Consider the following 15,186-nt stretch of genomic DNA (forward strand, 5'->3'; position numbering starts at 1 on the left):
ACAATCGGAGAAGGAAAAGAAAGAGAACGATGATGGGCACATTGGGGTAAATAATGACTCTTTGACGTCAGCACGGATAGACGTGGAAGAGTGGATCAGGGCCCAAGTGCCAGGAGGGCCGGCGTCAAAGGAAAGCGCTTCCGTTACAGCTGCCTACGGTCGATGGCCATGGACTGGGCTAGATTTGAAATCTGGCGTTTCTTCACAGCCTGGATACAGCTTTAGTCAAACAGTCCATCTTACAGGAGGGGTCAAAGTTGGGTATATCTCGTCAGGCCAGCTGCAGGACGTAATAGCATCAGTCCTCGTTGGTTCATCTGGCGCTCTGTTGGCGCCGTCCAGCAGGCAGCGGTCCAATGGGAGAAATTGCCCCCCGCAGGAGGTACCTAAGAATACCATCCTGGTGACTGAAGAAGATCTATTCCCTGAAGACGTGAGGAATTATCCCAACGGTGCAGAATCCATCATGGTGGTAATGCGGTAATCCTGTGGTTCGTGGTGCCGACTGGGCCGAACGGGTCAATGACTGGATCAGTCTCTTTCGGGATCCCCTCACGCACGAATACAACCTCGATCACCCAAGAGCCTTGGCTGTCAGATAAAATGTCACGGCGCAAATGAAGGCCAGAAAAGAATGAAGGTGCCTAGAGATCAATAGTGGCTGAAACGATTTCATTGTGAACATGAAAGAAGAGCCATGAGCATGAGACTGGTCATATGATCGGTGCTCAGTGAGTGAGGTGTAAATAGTAGAATCAATATACTACCTAGAAGACAATCTCGGAGTATTGACCTGCCATCACAGAGCTATACATGATACCATGACTTAAGGAGTATGAAGTATGGACAGAGTAAATTGCAAAGTGGATCTCACTGATCAGCCAGATGGACGGAAACGGATGAGCCGCTAGTCTGTATCTGGCTAGCCTAGCAGTACGATAGTTATGCCTGTTTATACATCCCTGACTAACAACTGCCGGCATAATAACGAACCCCACATATACACATCGCGATCAGTCTTCATTCCCCTCTAAACACCTCCTCAAACAGAAACCTCAAACCTCCTCGACTTCACACCACAGCTGCCAACAGCCCACCGTAATGTCCGAATCCACAACAATCATGCCTCCCTCCCCCACCCGAACCGCCACCCTCCTCTCCAACCTCTCCGCCGTAACCTCGCGGATCACAGCATCCTCAGCCTCCGCAGGCCGCAACACCACCAAACCAATCCGCCTAATAGCAGTCTCCAAGCTCAAACCCGCCTCCGACATCCTTGCCCTGCACAGTCCCCCCGCATCGCACCTCCACTTCGGCGAAAACTACCTCCAAGAGCTGCAAGAAAAGTCCAAGCTCCTCCCGCCCACCATCCGCTGGCACTTCATCGGCGGCCTGCAGTCCAACAAGTGCGTCACACTCGCGCGCGACGTGCGCTCCCTCTGGGCCGTCGAGAGCGTCGACTCCGAGAAGAAGGCGTCCCTCCTAAACAAAGGTTGGGGCGCGCGGTCTGCCGAGTTTCGCGCGGAGGACCATGAATCCCGGCTGCGGGTGTTCGTGCAGGTTAATACGTCCGGCGAGGAGAATAAGGCGGGGGTGGAGCCGGTGAAGGGCGCGGTGGAGTTGTGTCGGTTTGTGAGGGAGAACTGTCCCAATTTGGCGCTGCAGGGGGTGATGACTATTGGGGCCATTGCGCGGTCGAAGGCGACGACGGCGGAGAATGAGAATGAGGATTTTGTGTGTTTGAGGGAGACGAGGGATCGGGTTGTGGGTGAGTTGGGGTTGACGGGGGAGGAGGCGGAGTTGGAGTTGAGTATGGGGATGAGTGAGGATTTTGAGGGCGCTATTGCCTTGGGGAGTGATGAGGTGCGTGTGGGGACTACGCTTTTTGGGGATCGTCCGCCGAAGCATGAGGCCAGGGTTGTATGAGCTGTTTTATGGGGTTTGCTGTGATGAGTGACGAATATCGTGTATCTATTATTACCTAAAAGAGGGAGAGAAGGGGGGTTGCTTAACGGACTGTTGAAAGTTGCACAACACGCCAGTCAAACGGCAATGCTGCTGTTCGGGGACATATACTATATACTTGGTAATCTCAATAAAATACAACCAATGGCCACCTCGCATCCCCAGCAAGATAGTCAATGTGGTGAATGGAAAGAAGAAAGAAAGAAAGAAAGAGCTAAAATAAAGGGGGAAAAAAGGGCTGATGAAGATTAGTTATTAGACAAGGTTCGAAATGTGGACGGGTTGGCATTCGCAACCACTCCATTAGACTGTGTACACGTCTTCGCGCAGTCGTCCCTGAGACAGTCTCTGCTCCATCTGCTTGGCCAGCGCCTGGGGAACGAGTTCTTTGGTGGCTCGGATGGTCACCCGATACATCTACATAACTCTGGTTAGCTTTCCATCCACTACCATAGAAGGATGGAGGGAGACTTACCCGCTTCTCGTAATTGGGCTCCAACCGCAGGAGACACCCAGTTTTCCCATCGGCGAACTGGAACACCGCACATCCGACGATATTGACCGGATTCGGGTCCACGCCGTCCAGGATCTTCCACCGGAGACTCTGCACAAGCCATCGCGTGAATGTCACGTCAACGTCCTTCGCTTTCGCAGTGGCCCCGAACGTGCTCTGCGCCTCCAGCGGCCCCCCGCCGATCTGCCTCCATCGCTTGAAGAACTCATCCGTAGGCAGCGTCGACGGCTCCATGTACCGGTGCATCAGCACCGGTAACTGTAGGGTGTAGGCCTGCAGCGCACCGGCCAGGTAGGAGATTCGGATCGTGGGCGCATCGAAGAAGGGACCCCGAGATTCGAAGAAGAAAGTCTGCTGCGTTTGGCCCGATGCCGGCACCGAGGGCTCCGGGATGCTCTTGCTATCTGATTTCAGGTTCGGCGCGGACTTGTTGTCCAGGGTCGTCGTCAGTGAGCCGAGCGGGAAAGTTGCCTTGTTGGTCAGGTAGATCTTCACCACACCCAAGTGGCCACGATACTCCGACCGCATCCCAACCTGGATCTGGGCATCCTCGAAGAGCACCCCCTCCTCTCCAAAGTACAGCCGGTTGTACCCGATGTGCCAGTCGGGTGTGAGATGTGCCGCGCTGGCCATATTGGGGGCCGGCGCTGAGGGAGCGCTGAGGTCCAGTCCCGCTAGGTCACCCGACGCGCTCGAGGCCCCCGTGGGAGTCATTGCGTTCGCTCCGGTCTTTGTGCCGTTGACGATCGTGGTGAAGGAGCGCTTGAGCCCCGTGTTCTGCGCCATGAGGACCTCCTTCTTATCGATATTGGCGTCCTTGCCACCCACAACCCAAGTCTTCTTGTCGCTGGTGCCGGCTGTCCTCTGGTGGAGGCGAGACAGGAGGATCGAGGCCCTCTCAGAGAAAGGCGGCATCTCATCGCAAACCGTCCGGAGAAGATCGTCGGTGGGGAGCGTCGCAAGCGACAGATATTCGAAAGCACGCTGCTGCAACTCGGAATCCGGGGAATGACTGTACAGACGGAATATGTGCAGGAGCTGCGGTTTAATCTCGGGGAAGAGGTTGACGAATTTGACAAAGGACGACAGGATCATTGCGCGCGTGTTGTCGGTGCTGGTGATCATCTTCGCCTGCAAGGCCAAGAACTGCTCGATGGGGCTGGACCCCTGGTTATCGGCAATGAGGTGACCGAATTCGCCCAGGACGTAGCATCCGATTTTCACCAGACTCTCATGGCATTCCGTCTTCATGTAATTGAGCAGTGTCAACGCCGCGTACGCCTGCAACTCTTCGTTGTTTGTCACGATCTGGATAACACGTTGCCACACTTCATCGTTGACATGATCTCCTGCCAGAGACAGAAGTTTCAAGGTCATGTCAATGTACCACTGCGCATCGGTTGCGTACTTCTCTGTAAGAATGGCGACCTTGAGGACCATCTCCTCCCGGATGGCATAATCGGCTGTCTGTAGGTAGCGTAACAGTTCATTCACAATCGGGCCCGCGTTCGTGGTGTCACACATGCTGTAAATCAGGTCCAAGCCCTTGCGTCGCACACTGATATCCCGGTCACGGAGGGATCCCAAGATGATGTTCTGATGCTTCTTGATGGGATCCAGGGTTTCCGCCCGGGCGGCGAAATGGGTCATGGCTTCCAATCCCAGATACCGCACGTTCGTTTCCCTGGACTGGATGTATTTTCCTAGTCGAGTCGAGATCTGCATCATAAGGCCGTGCTCGGTGTCGAGGTGGATTAGCAGATTGATAGCCTCGAAGAGCACCGCGTTCTGCGCATTATTTTGTTGCACATTTTTCGGAGTGTCCATGGCTACATGCATGATCTGTTGCAGAGATTCACGAATGATTTCACGAACATGGCTGTCATCTGGATAGGGTTAGCCATGCGCATAAGCAAGTATCTAACTAGAGGACGTATACATACCCGATGGGGGGTAGTATTGTAGCAAGCGCAGGAATTTGACCTGAATCCACGGGCATGGCACGCGGTAGTAGAGATAATCAGGCGCAACGTCATTATCCACCACGACCTTCTTCAGACGCAAAGCAGCTTTGACGGCGCTTCCGCGGTACTCGTCGGGCATATCCTGTGCCAATGCCATGACGAGCGATGTTACTGACAAAGTTACACCCATGTCTGGGTCGTCCATCAACGATATTATGCGCTCGGCCCATTCGTTCTGTACAATCCCGGGGTATTTGCGGTATAGTCGGAGGAGGGTCAAAGCGGCCTTCTTCTTGACAAAAGCCTTGGAGGTCCTATGAAGCATGTGAGCATAATGCGAGGTCTCCAGAAAAGACGAGTCCACTCACGGCGAAATCAGCAACCGGTGCACATCCGTTGCTAGCGCCTCTCCCATTTCCCTGCCACCCACGTTGGCGACCGCATGCAACGCTAAACAATTATTCAACTCATTATAGTCGAGTAGGTCCTTCCGGATGCTGTTCACAACCAGGTGCAGCAGCTCGTGTTGTTCATGCAGGAACAGGGTGACGGCCAGATAGCCGATCTGTTTCTCCGAGTATTTGCTCGACGAGATGAGGTTGACGGCCTCCAAGTGCCCGAAATCGACATCATACCCCTGAATATACACGTATAGCAGCTTGCAGACATATTTCTTCTTCTGGTAGCCGTTGAGACTACCACTCTTGAACTTCTGTCGAATATTTGCCAATTCTTTGTTCACCCGCTTCTCTTCGAGTTCCCGCGCTCTCGCATTGCGCAAGTCAGCGATAAACTGGACCAATCCTCGCATAGAAGACATGGCGGTCAATTGATCATGGGTATAGTATCGTCGGTGGGTAGGATTGTTGGCCGCGGCGAGGTCAGGGCGACAAGTTCGGTTGGAAACGAATCGTGGTCGAGGTCTCCTTTCTTCCTTCACTCCCTATAAGCGCATACAGCACCGCTGGAAAGTCGGTGGAAATCCCCTATGGAAACAAGATCATGTGTGCAGGAAACGATGTATCAGTTTCACGAAGTTGTCGATTAGCCCCTGTGTGGCGCGTGGGGCATGGCGCGCAATAAACGAGGAGCTCCGGTGAGGTGGGTGTATGGAGGGGGGGGGGGGGGGGGGGGGGGGGGGGGGGGGGGGGGGGGGGGGGGGGGGGGGTCTGTCGGATAGCGCGACGGAGACAGATAGGGTGTCGGGGAGTCGCAATGCGGTCACACTCTGTCAATCAGGGGGAGGATGCCAGGGAAGTACCGAGTAAGACGATCGATGGGAGAGGATCAAGTTCGAGATCTAAGAAATAGTTTGCACCGAGGGGTAGGAGCTCTTTTGACCAGCAGGTAGATGCTCCATGCATGCATGCATTCATTTAGGGAGAACCGGTGTTGAGCCACTCCCGCGGCCGATCCGGTGGAGGTCACGGGATTATGTTGATGCGGTGTGGCGGTGCGGTGGCTGATCTATAGACACGTGATGCTTTAGTATGAGGTCTATCAAACATCAGGCATATCCCCTGAGTGGTGCCAGTCTACTGGGTAGTTTTCTAACATTCTAGCCACATGGTAGAATTGCTGCTTCGAATGTTTGGTTCAATCTGCAACGTCATAAATTGGAAAGAATTGTGATGGTTTAAAATTAATATTCGATTTGAATTATTCCCATGATCCCACCCTGATACATCACATGTGCATACATCCTGCATCTAGCTTATCCCCGAACATTCAGTGAAACCACAGCCAAATCCAGCAGATAATCCATAGAAAAAGAACAGCCCATCCATTCGAGAACTCCACCGAACGCCACAGCCCAGGAACCAACTTCTGTCCAAAAAGACATCCTCACCACACTCTAATTGTGTCCATGATGAAGATGGTGAGTATGGTGCGCACTGTGGCTAGTGAAATCGGTCTCGATATGCTCGGCCGCTTCTTCGACTGCGCTGGCCTTCTCACAGGTGCAGGATTCTAGAAATGACAAATTAGTTGGTGCCAGCATGTTGTATGTTCTAGGAATCCCAACTCACCAGCGCCTCTCTTTCCACAGGGGCAGGTTGCGCCCGCGACAGGGTGGTTCTCGGTCACGGCGCGCTCGCATGTACATTGTCCCGCAGGGCGAGATCCTAGAGGTGTCAGTGCCATCATTTCCACCAATTGCAACATTATTCAGATTCGGGAACATACTGCACGAGCATCGAGCTCCGGAGGTGGCGTTCTCGGAGGAAGCCTTGTTGCAGGTACAGTGGAGGGCACTCTCTTTGCCGCAGGAGCATTTGGCTTGCGCAGCACAGGCGCAGATTCCGCCTCCGGAGGTCTTGCAGCAGGTTGAGGACGGATGAACCATTTTGACAGAAGCCTATCGAATTGGTAAGTCGCTTTCTCGGTATGTCATAAAGAGGAGTTTGAATAGAGTCAAAACAAATCTAAGGTTGCATACCTAGACTTTCTTGAGATATTGGAATAGAATATGTTGTATGACGTAACGCCGATGGCTGTCGTAGTAGTAGTGCTGTGTAGATCGTTTGTTCCGCGAACGGCAGCGAGAAAGATCAATCAAGTCCAGACACGAGGTCACAGTATGGCAGTAGAAGTAAGAATGAAGAGCACTGGTAGAGTCATCATGGAAATGTTCCAGTGGCATCTATTTATACTCCCACCTCAGCGGTTGAGCAAACCAGGCAGCATGTACACCATGCCAGAACGATTAGCAATTCCCGATTGATGATTCGCCGAGAGCCCCAGATCCCGTTGCAACCCGCTCAACGCCGCAGACAATCACAACCTCGATCATTGGTTCTCTCCATCAGACCACTGTCGCCACGGTCACTGAGTCGATCCGGATTACTTTGCCTGCCCGTTGATTCGACGGAGCTGTCTCGAGCCACTGACTTCTAGATCTTTAATTAAAAAGCTTCTCATTCGATCTTTAATATAAGGTTGATTACTACCTACTGCCTACTCCGTACCACGTAGGTGACCATGAGACCAGATAGACTACCAGACGGATATGCCCAGTCTCATTTCAACCCTGGCCAGTGACTAAACGGACGACAGAGCCAGTCAAGCCATAAATCTGGGGTAGCTGTGCGTCTGCACCAGGTGACTAGATGAAGTCTATATCTTCAGTCTCCAGATCGTTGATGGTCTAGGTTTATACGTAATTTCTAAGTACATCGTCTGTTATTACTTTGATTGTGACCTGCCTAAGTATGTTGGATGCTGGAGATATAACACCTGAGGCATTGAGCCTCTATAGCGGTTGGCGACGGAGAAACAAACGCCCCTCTCGGATCCCGATGCGTAATGTGACGGTAAAATACACCCGCCATCAGCACACCCGCGGGTATCGGCACGTCAGAGGTGTACTGTCCCAATAGTCAGGAAGAAATGCATGGCATCATCGCAATCATCCTTTTTCTTTTCCCCCCCCACGACCCGCCATTCCCCGGATTATCAACTTCCCTCACTATTTGGTGACCGATTCCCCACGATATCTTCTGCATCGTTAGATTTGTACAAGGCGATTTTATCCTTACTCTCTATCTTTGACGTCTTATACCTCATACTATCCCATGGCCCCGAGTGTCCGGTAAATAAACTCCGTGACATCTTCCCCCATTCCGACTCGCCGGCGAACTGGACTTCCAGTTTGGACACGTGCTCCAAGTCTGTTATTGTTCCGGATAATGTCCATTTTGGTTCATTCTTTATAATACCCGGCTCAGTTGAACGAACTCCTTTGCGGCAGCAAACTCGCAAAACATTCGCAGATGGACCAAGCCGCGCAGCCGAGGTCTGCGCGAGGACCGGCATCGGCCACGAGTAGTCAGACGACCGCAGCGACAGATCCCACGACCCGAGTCAACGATGCTTCGTCTACACACGGGGGTGCGAGCGATCGGGGGGAACACAAGGCGATCGACAAGCGTAGTGCGGGCTACATCGCGCGAAGTGGCGTTGCGGGGGGGTTAGCAGGGTGTGCGGTGAGTGATACTTCCGGTTATATGGGTGGCTGTAGTAGTGAGAAGTGCGGTTGACTGATGGATTGGATGTTATGCAGGCCAAATCTGTGGTGGCACCGCTCGACCGGGTGAAGATCTTGTTCCAAGCCTCCAACCCCCAGTTTGCAAAATACAGTGGCAGCTGGTTCGGCCTGGTAGCAGCCGTCCGGGAAATCAAGCACCATGAGGGTCTGCGGGGTCTGTTTAAGGGGCACTCGGCGACGCTTCTCCGCATCTTCCCTTATGCCGGCATCAAGTTCCTTGCTTATGAACAGATCCGGGCGGTGGTGATCCCGTCTCGCGACAAGGAAACGGCTTTTCGCCGGTTGGCCTCGGGCAGTCTAGCCGGAACCACGTCGGTGTTTTTCACATACCCCCTCGAGTTAATACGAGTGCGACTGGCCTTCGAGACCAAGCGGACGTCGCGATCATCCTTGAGGGACATCGTCCGGCAGATCTACCGAGAACGGCCTGCGCAGCCCAAGGCCCCTCCGGCCTCGTCGGCGACCGCAGGGGCAGCGGGGCATGCTTCGGCTGTCGTACACAACGCTATACCTTCCTACGGCCTGGCGAACTTCTACCGGGGATTCGTCCCGACACTCTTAGGCATGCTCCCGTACGCGGGCGTGTCGTTCCTCACCCATGACACCGTCGGCGACTGGCTCCGCTCGCCTTCCCTCGCCGAACACACCACCATCCCGGGCTCAGAAACTTCCCGCAGAGGATCGCGACGACCACAGCTGACCGCCGCCGCTGAGCTCTTCTCCGGGGCCCTGGCCGGTCTCGTGTCCCAGACCTCGTCATATCCACTCGAGGTGATGCGGCGACGGATGCAAGTCGGCGGCGTGGTCGGTGACGGCCGCCGGCTCGGAATCCTCGAAACCGCACGGACAATCTGGCTTGAACGCGGGTTCCGAGGGTTCTGGGTCGGGCTGACCATCGGATACGTCAAGGTGATCCCGATGGTTGCCACCGGTTTCTTCGCCTACGAGCGGTTGAAATGGGCCTTTGGGATTTGAGTGGCGTATCCACCCTCCCTTGGCCTGATTTCTTCGGTTCTGTCCAGATTCTGTCTAGAAATGTTGGGGCGTCTTGGTTGTTCGACTCGGACCGTTACATCGTTGTTCATCATACCCCTCTTGCATTGTGGCTAAGTTCATTGCGTACATAGTTTTCCCACGGTTGTTGCCGCATAAATGTATAGACTTCATTCTTCTCTTTTTTTTTTTTTTGATTTTACATATATACTGTCGTTCTAGAATTCAGATACCAATCCATATCAAAGGTGAACCGAGTTCAAGAGCACAGATTCTAACAATGCGGCACGTGATATATAAACATCCCACACCGTCCTTATGATCTAATTCCAGGTTATTAGTATCTATGATAAAACCTTGTAATTGAATCCGAGTTTTGTTCCCAGATCTTGGACCCAGTCCGCAGTGAAATCTCAAAAGTATAAGATGACTATGTCGTCGCTGATTGGCCACAAATGCTGTCCCTTATACCGCCCGGCAGAAAAAAAAAGATTGACGGGGAAATCATCAAACATTGAACTGACATTTCCCAAATATTGATCGCAGCGTACATATCTTCTTTCATTTGACAGACAACTACAATACAAACGGATAGATCAAGAATCTTGTACTTCTTACCGATATCTCCCCCCCGCCGCAATGACCACTCGCAAGAGGAACGAGTTCCTCGACATCGTCGACAGCGACGAAGAAGAAGGACAAGGCAGTGAAGCTGGCTACGATTCCGAAGCCGCAGAGGAATCCAAAGTACGATCTGTGAAGCGACGGAGGACACGAACGGGACACAACGCCGGATCTGACTCCGGCTCCAACGACGACTCTACCGACGGGGAAAGCCGCACGGCGAAGACCAAGTCGAAGCGCGCCAAGTCGACCACCACAGCCGAAGATGAAGACGACGACGAAGATTTAGACGGCGGCGTGGGCCTCAGCGGTGAGATCGACGAACAAGATGATGAAGACGACCACTACCTCGACGCCACCGCGCACAAGTCAACCACCACCAGCAGCACGAAAAAAGGCGCAATCAAGCCCCCCAAGAAGAACAAGACCGGCGTGGTATACCTCTCCTCGTTACCGCCGTACCTCAAGCCCTTCGCGCTGAAATCGCTGCTCGAAACGCGCGGCTTCAGCCCCATCACGAAAGTATTCCTGCAGCCCGAGGTCCGCGGGGCGTCCGCGCCGCGCCGCCGGTCGAATAAGCGGAAAATCTACACGGACGGATGGGTGGAGTTTGCGTCTAAGAAGACGGCGAAGATCTGCGCGGAGACGCTGAATGCGTCGATTGTGGGCGGCCGCAAGGGCAGCTGGTACCACGATGATGTGTGGAATATGAAGTACCTGCGTGGGTTCAAGTGGGCGGATCTGATGGAGCAGGTGCAGCGGGAGAGGTCGGAGAGGGAGGCGAGGCAGAAGATTGAGGATGCGCGTGCGCGAAAGGAGGATCAGGTCTTTGTGGAGGGTGTTGAGCAAGGGAAGGTTATTTCGGGGATTCAGAGGAAGAATGAGGAGAAGGAGAAGAGGGGCAGGAAGGAGGGTGCAGGGCTGGGTGGGGAGAAGAAGGCGAGGAAGGGAGACGGGGAGATTCGGAGAGTGTTTAGGCAGAATGAGGTCAAACTGGGCCGTGATAAGGTGCCTTCTGAGCGTGCGGCTCTTGGGGATGATGCGAAAAAGGTGCTGGCTAAGATTTTTTGATGGTTTTATACTTCTTTTGGATGGATGTTTTATACGATAGTTATAGATGATACCAGTGATACGAAGAAATCAACTTCGTTTTTTGTATACACCATAAAAAGTGTTTGTATGTACTATAAAGGTTGTAAAAAAAAAAGAAAAAATCCTGGCCGTTCAAGCCAGTGCTTTTAGAGTATCAGATCAAGCAAACCATGGAACGCCAAACCCATTGTGCAGTCGTGATGATCAAGTCCGCATCCTCCCCCAGAATCATTCGTTGCCTCCCATATTCAGCTCATCAAAGTCATCAAGTAGCTCCTCCATGTTAATCTTGGGGACCCCTGCGTCGTCACCACCGTCGCTGTCCTCATCCATCTCCATTCCACCCGACTGCTGGGCCGCTTGATTCTTGACCTTGTACAGATCGAGCGTCTGCCGCAGCTCCTGGTCCTCCTCCACGTCGCGCAAGAACATCTCAAAGTCCGCCTCGAGACGCTCCCGCTCCTGGTCTTGCTTCCGGTTGTTGCCACCGCCGCCGGCCGCCGCCGCCGCCTGCGCTTCCTGCTCGTGCTCGAGCGCCATGCGCTTAACGCGCCAGTTACGCTTGTTCTTCTTCTTGCGGGCGTAGTGCTTCTTGACTAACACCACGTCCGGGACGGTGGATCCGTACTGGCTGCTGGCTTCGATGGCTTCGAAGTTGTCGTCGTTGAAGTTGGTGCCGGTCAGATGGTAGCCCATGACGGAGTCACCAACGTGCAGGACACCGCCGAGATGCGTGCGGCAGAAATACGTCTGGTCGTTGGAGCCCAGATCGGACGCGCGCGCGACTGTGACCTCGGCGAGGTGGAACCGGCCGTTGGACTTGCCCGTCGGCTCGATGTCCATGACGATGAACTCGGTCAACTCGGTCACATCGGCGAGGGTCTTGAAGGGCGACCGCCAGTAGATTGTCGCTGGGACGTCGGCCGTCTGGAGGGTATTCGGATCGAGAAGGTTGACCGACGTGCCAACACGGTAGCACAGAGTCAGAGGCGAAATGTTACCCAGCGATCGGGCGAGCTTGATGGGAAGGGCGACCAGGTCGTCCTTGCAGATGGGGACGATTTCCATGGAAAAGGTGAACTTGTAAGACTTGGTCGATGTGTGGATATCCATGGAGATGAGTTCCTGCGCCTTCTTGACTTTCGTAGGCGCCACGGAGGACAGGAAATCCACCATCTTCTCCGCCTGATTCCGCTGGGCGAAGAAGAAATCGATACCGTCCTTGGCTTCCTTGATATTGACGGTATCCTGATGGGCCTGGTGATGCAAGATAAGCTGCTCCAGATACAAGAAGGTTCGCTTGTGCGGCACCTTCTGCCGCACCTGAACCTGAGCAGCCCACACGTGGGGTGTGAACGACTTCATACACTCCCGACACTGCTGGTATGCGACGACATATTCAACTTCGAACGTTTGCTGAACAATCGATTCGTATGCCTCCTGCTGAATAGTAATCTTGACCTTGATACGTCGCGAGTGCGGTTCCGTCCAGAGAAAGCTGGCATCGATAATGCGGACCTTGGACAGACCGCGCAGCCGACGCAGACAAAGAGCCAGCAGCTCTTTCGATTCGAGGGGAGCGCTGACCCAGGCACTTGGGGGCTGCAGCCACCGCTCGCAGTCACGGCAGGTATGAAGAACCGCCTCTCGCTGGACACCGGCGGAGATATCGACACTCAACCTGACGCAGTCCGTACAGAGGGCACCGGCGGATGATGTGCCATCGATGGGGGCACCACAGTTGCAACAGAGGATGCTAAAAAAAAAGAAAAATCAGCATCCTGGCTTTCCATCCATTTGAAAAATACAATGATTTCCCGTTCTCGACGGTCCAAAAAGCACCATTTGCCTCCTTCTGGGCACTGCAATAGACAAAGAGGGGTCAACATACGTCGGCGCAACCTGTTCCTGAGCCCCAATGGGCATAGGTGCATCCAGATCCATCGACATGGCTGCGTAGTATGACTTGTGCGTGAAATTGAAAAGACCAAGCCAAAAGTTCGGGAGTCTCCAGACCCTTTTAGTTGATGGCGGAAAGACTGACAAGTTATAGATTTGTAAACTTTTTTTTTTTGCCCCGCGGATAAGGTGTTGTTTGCCCTGTTTGTCTGATGACTCATGCCAAGCTGCCAAGCCTGTTTGCCCTGTTTGTGCCTGGCCTGGCCTTGCTGAGTCAGTGCTGAGTCATACGCATGACGCTGGACCTCGGCTGAAGCGGCCGGGGAGATTCGACCTCCGCATTGTCACTCTCGCTGTTCTTCCATCGTGGAGGATGCGCCACGACTGTCACCATGGAGTATCTTCCTAGCCTTCAGGAGGAGTTTGACGAGCTCAAGCCGTCTCTCTTCGGTAAGTCAATATAGCCTATCTACGACAGACTATTCCGTACCGGAACTAACCGATCAACTGTCGGGTAGAACTCCTCGCAGAGCAGCAACTATCAGACCTGCTCCCTCCCTCCCTCCGCTATCTCCTTGCAGTCGCGACTCATCGACATCCCCGATATCTCCTCCGCGTCCTGAACTCTTATGACGAGATCTACGCACTTCTCTCGCTGGTAGTCGAACGCTACTACCTGCGCAACTTCGGCGGCTCCTTCACCGAGAACTTCTACTCCCTAAAACGAGAGCGCGTCCTCCTCACGAAGAATGGCGAAGTCCCCCGAGCCCAACTGGGCGCCTCAGCCCCCGTCCGGGAAACCCTTAAACTGCGGGACTCAGACGTGTGGAAGAATCTCTTCGTCATGGTCGGCATCCCCTACCTGAAGCGCAAGCTCGATGAGGGGTACGACGTGCACGCGGCGCCGCACGCCGCACTGATCACAAGCGGCGGGCCGCGATATAACCCCAGCGACGACCTGCCGCCGAACCCGACGGTCAAGCAGCGTCTGGCCTTCTATTACAAGTGGTTCCTACGGAACGTCTACCCGTCCGTCAACGCAGCCTACCACTTCTCCGTCCTCGCCTTCAACCTCGCCTACCTCTTCGACAACACCAAGTACTCCTCCCCCTTCCTGTGGCTGATCGGGACGCGCATCCGCCGTCTCGGCGCAGCAGACCACCGCGCCATTGCGGCCGTCCTAGAACCCAAGCCCAAGCCCGGTCCCGCAGCCGGTGGTGCGCGTCGTCCGGGCTCCGGCCTCCTGGGGATGCTGAGCCCGCAGAACCTGTACCCGCAGGTGCTGTCATCGCTGCGCTACTTCCTCCCAGCATCTATCTTCGCTCTCAAATTCCTGGAATGGTGGCACGCAAGCGATTTCTCGCGGCAACTCGCCCGCAAAGCCACCGACATGCTGGACCTGCCGGCTCCCGTTGTCAATGGCATGACCCCGCCGTCGGAGAAGCGTCGTCTCGCAGAGGAAGCCCAAGCCAAGGCTCAAAAAGCCGCCGAGGCTGAGAAGAACAAGAGCCCGGAGCCCGACTCACCCCGCAAATCTGCCCTCAAGGCGGCCCCTGTCGGGAAGCGCATCCAACCGCCCATCTCGGCCACGTCTTATTTACCCATCTTCACTGTGCCTCTCCCGCCGGCAGACTCGGACGCCGCGTCGACGTGTCCCATCTGTCTGAATGCGCTGGCTAACCCGACCGCCTGCCAGTCGGGCTACGTCTTCTGCTACGTGTGCATCTTCCGCTGGGTGAATGGCGAGCACCAGCGCCAGATTGACTTTATGAACGGCGAGGGTGCTGGCGCGGCGTGGGAGGATGATGAAGATGGAGAGGAGGGCGAGAAAGACGATGAGGCTGCTGAGACGCAGGGACAGAGTCGTCAGGGCAAGTGGGAGAGCGGACAAGGTCGGTGTCCGGTTACGGGGCGCAGGTTGTTGAGCGGCACGGAGGGGTTGCGTAGGGTGTTGGTCTAGGCTTTTTCCTCTCTATACTTCTATGACTCATATTGTATATACATATACCTCGTCTTTACATGCATTTGTTTCTTTTTTTTCTTTCGATGATTTCGATGTGGATTCAATGGAGCAAACCCAACTGGAC

The 15,186-nt window shown here is 54.2% G+C and overlaps 7 protein-coding genes across 7 annotated transcripts; 4 read left to right on the forward strand and 3 right to left on the reverse strand.

Moving 5' to 3' along the window:
• Window positions 1-1,122: 1,122 nt before the first annotated feature.
• Window positions 1,123-1,926, forward strand: BDW47DRAFT_123561 (YggS family pyridoxal phosphate enzyme; the record flags this gene model as incomplete). The annotated part of the gene is made up of 1 exon (XM_024816079.1): window positions 1,123-1,926. One exon carries the CDS (start codon window positions 1,123-1,125, stop codon window positions 1,924-1,926), a length of 804 nt encoding a protein of 267 aa, XP_024674560.1.
• Window positions 1,927-2,048: 122 nt separating this feature from the next.
• BDW47DRAFT_101314 (AP-2 complex subunit alpha) lies at window positions 2,049-5,555 on the reverse strand. The gene is made up of 4 exons (XM_024811628.1): window positions 4,812-5,555; window positions 4,423-4,757; window positions 2,441-4,365; window positions 2,049-2,382 (listed from the first exon to the last, which is right to left on the reverse strand). The coding sequence occupies exons 1-4, from the start codon at window positions 5,261-5,263 to the stop codon at window positions 2,269-2,271; spliced, it is 2,826 nt and encodes a 941-aa protein (XP_024674561.1). The 5' UTR covers window positions 5,264-5,555; the 3' UTR covers window positions 2,049-2,268.
• Window positions 5,556-6,061: 506 nt separating this feature from the next.
• On the reverse strand, window positions 6,062-7,077 carry BDW47DRAFT_101315 (putative copper resistance protein Crd2). Its single transcript, XM_024811629.1, has 4 exons — window positions 6,884-7,077; window positions 6,631-6,802; window positions 6,474-6,569; window positions 6,062-6,414 (listed from the first exon to the last, which is right to left on the reverse strand). Exons 2-4 carry the CDS (start codon window positions 6,788-6,790, stop codon window positions 6,299-6,301), a joined length of 372 nt encoding a protein of 123 aa, XP_024674562.1. The 5' UTR covers window positions 6,791-6,802; window positions 6,884-7,077; the 3' UTR covers window positions 6,062-6,298.
• Window positions 7,078-7,882: 805 nt separating this feature from the next.
• Window positions 7,883-9,755, forward strand: BDW47DRAFT_101317 (coenzyme A transporter). Its single transcript, XM_024811630.1, has 2 exons — window positions 7,883-8,429; window positions 8,507-9,755. Exons 1-2 carry the CDS (start codon window positions 8,217-8,219, stop codon window positions 9,464-9,466), a joined length of 1,173 nt encoding a protein of 390 aa, XP_024674563.1. The 5' UTR covers window positions 7,883-8,216; the 3' UTR covers window positions 9,467-9,755.
• Window positions 9,756-10,024: 269 nt separating this feature from the next.
• On the forward strand, window positions 10,025-11,261 carry BDW47DRAFT_101318 (RNA-binding ATPase activator ESF2). Its single transcript, XM_024811631.1, has one exon. It carries the CDS (start codon window positions 10,124-10,126, stop codon window positions 11,177-11,179), a length of 1,056 nt encoding a protein of 351 aa, XP_024674564.1. The 5' UTR covers window positions 10,025-10,123; the 3' UTR covers window positions 11,180-11,261.
• Window positions 11,262-11,272: 11 nt separating this feature from the next.
• Window positions 11,273-13,233, reverse strand: BDW47DRAFT_101319 (ribosome-binding protein NMD3). Its single transcript, XM_024811632.1, has 2 exons — window positions 13,092-13,233; window positions 11,273-12,956 (listed from the first exon to the last, which is right to left on the reverse strand). The coding sequence occupies exons 1-2, from the start codon at window positions 13,148-13,150 to the stop codon at window positions 11,429-11,431; spliced, it is 1,587 nt and encodes a 528-aa protein (XP_024674565.1). The 5' UTR covers window positions 13,151-13,233; the 3' UTR covers window positions 11,273-11,428.
• Window positions 13,234-13,472: 239 nt separating this feature from the next.
• On the forward strand, window positions 13,473-15,171 carry pex12 (ubiquitin-protein ligase peroxin 12). The gene is made up of 2 exons (XM_024820133.1): window positions 13,473-13,549; window positions 13,618-15,171. Exons 1-2 carry the CDS (start codon window positions 13,492-13,494, stop codon window positions 15,057-15,059), a joined length of 1,500 nt encoding a protein of 499 aa, XP_024674566.1. The 5' UTR covers window positions 13,473-13,491; the 3' UTR covers window positions 15,060-15,171.
• The last annotated feature ends 15 nt before the right edge of the window (window positions 15,172-15,186 follow it).

Source organism: Aspergillus candidus (assembly GCF_002847045.1).
Source record: "Aspergillus candidus strain CBS 102.13 unplaced genomic scaffold BDW47scaffold_8, whole genome shotgun sequence".
In the NCBI taxonomy this organism is placed as follows: domain Eukaryota; kingdom Fungi; phylum Ascomycota; class Eurotiomycetes; order Eurotiales; family Aspergillaceae; genus Aspergillus; species Aspergillus candidus.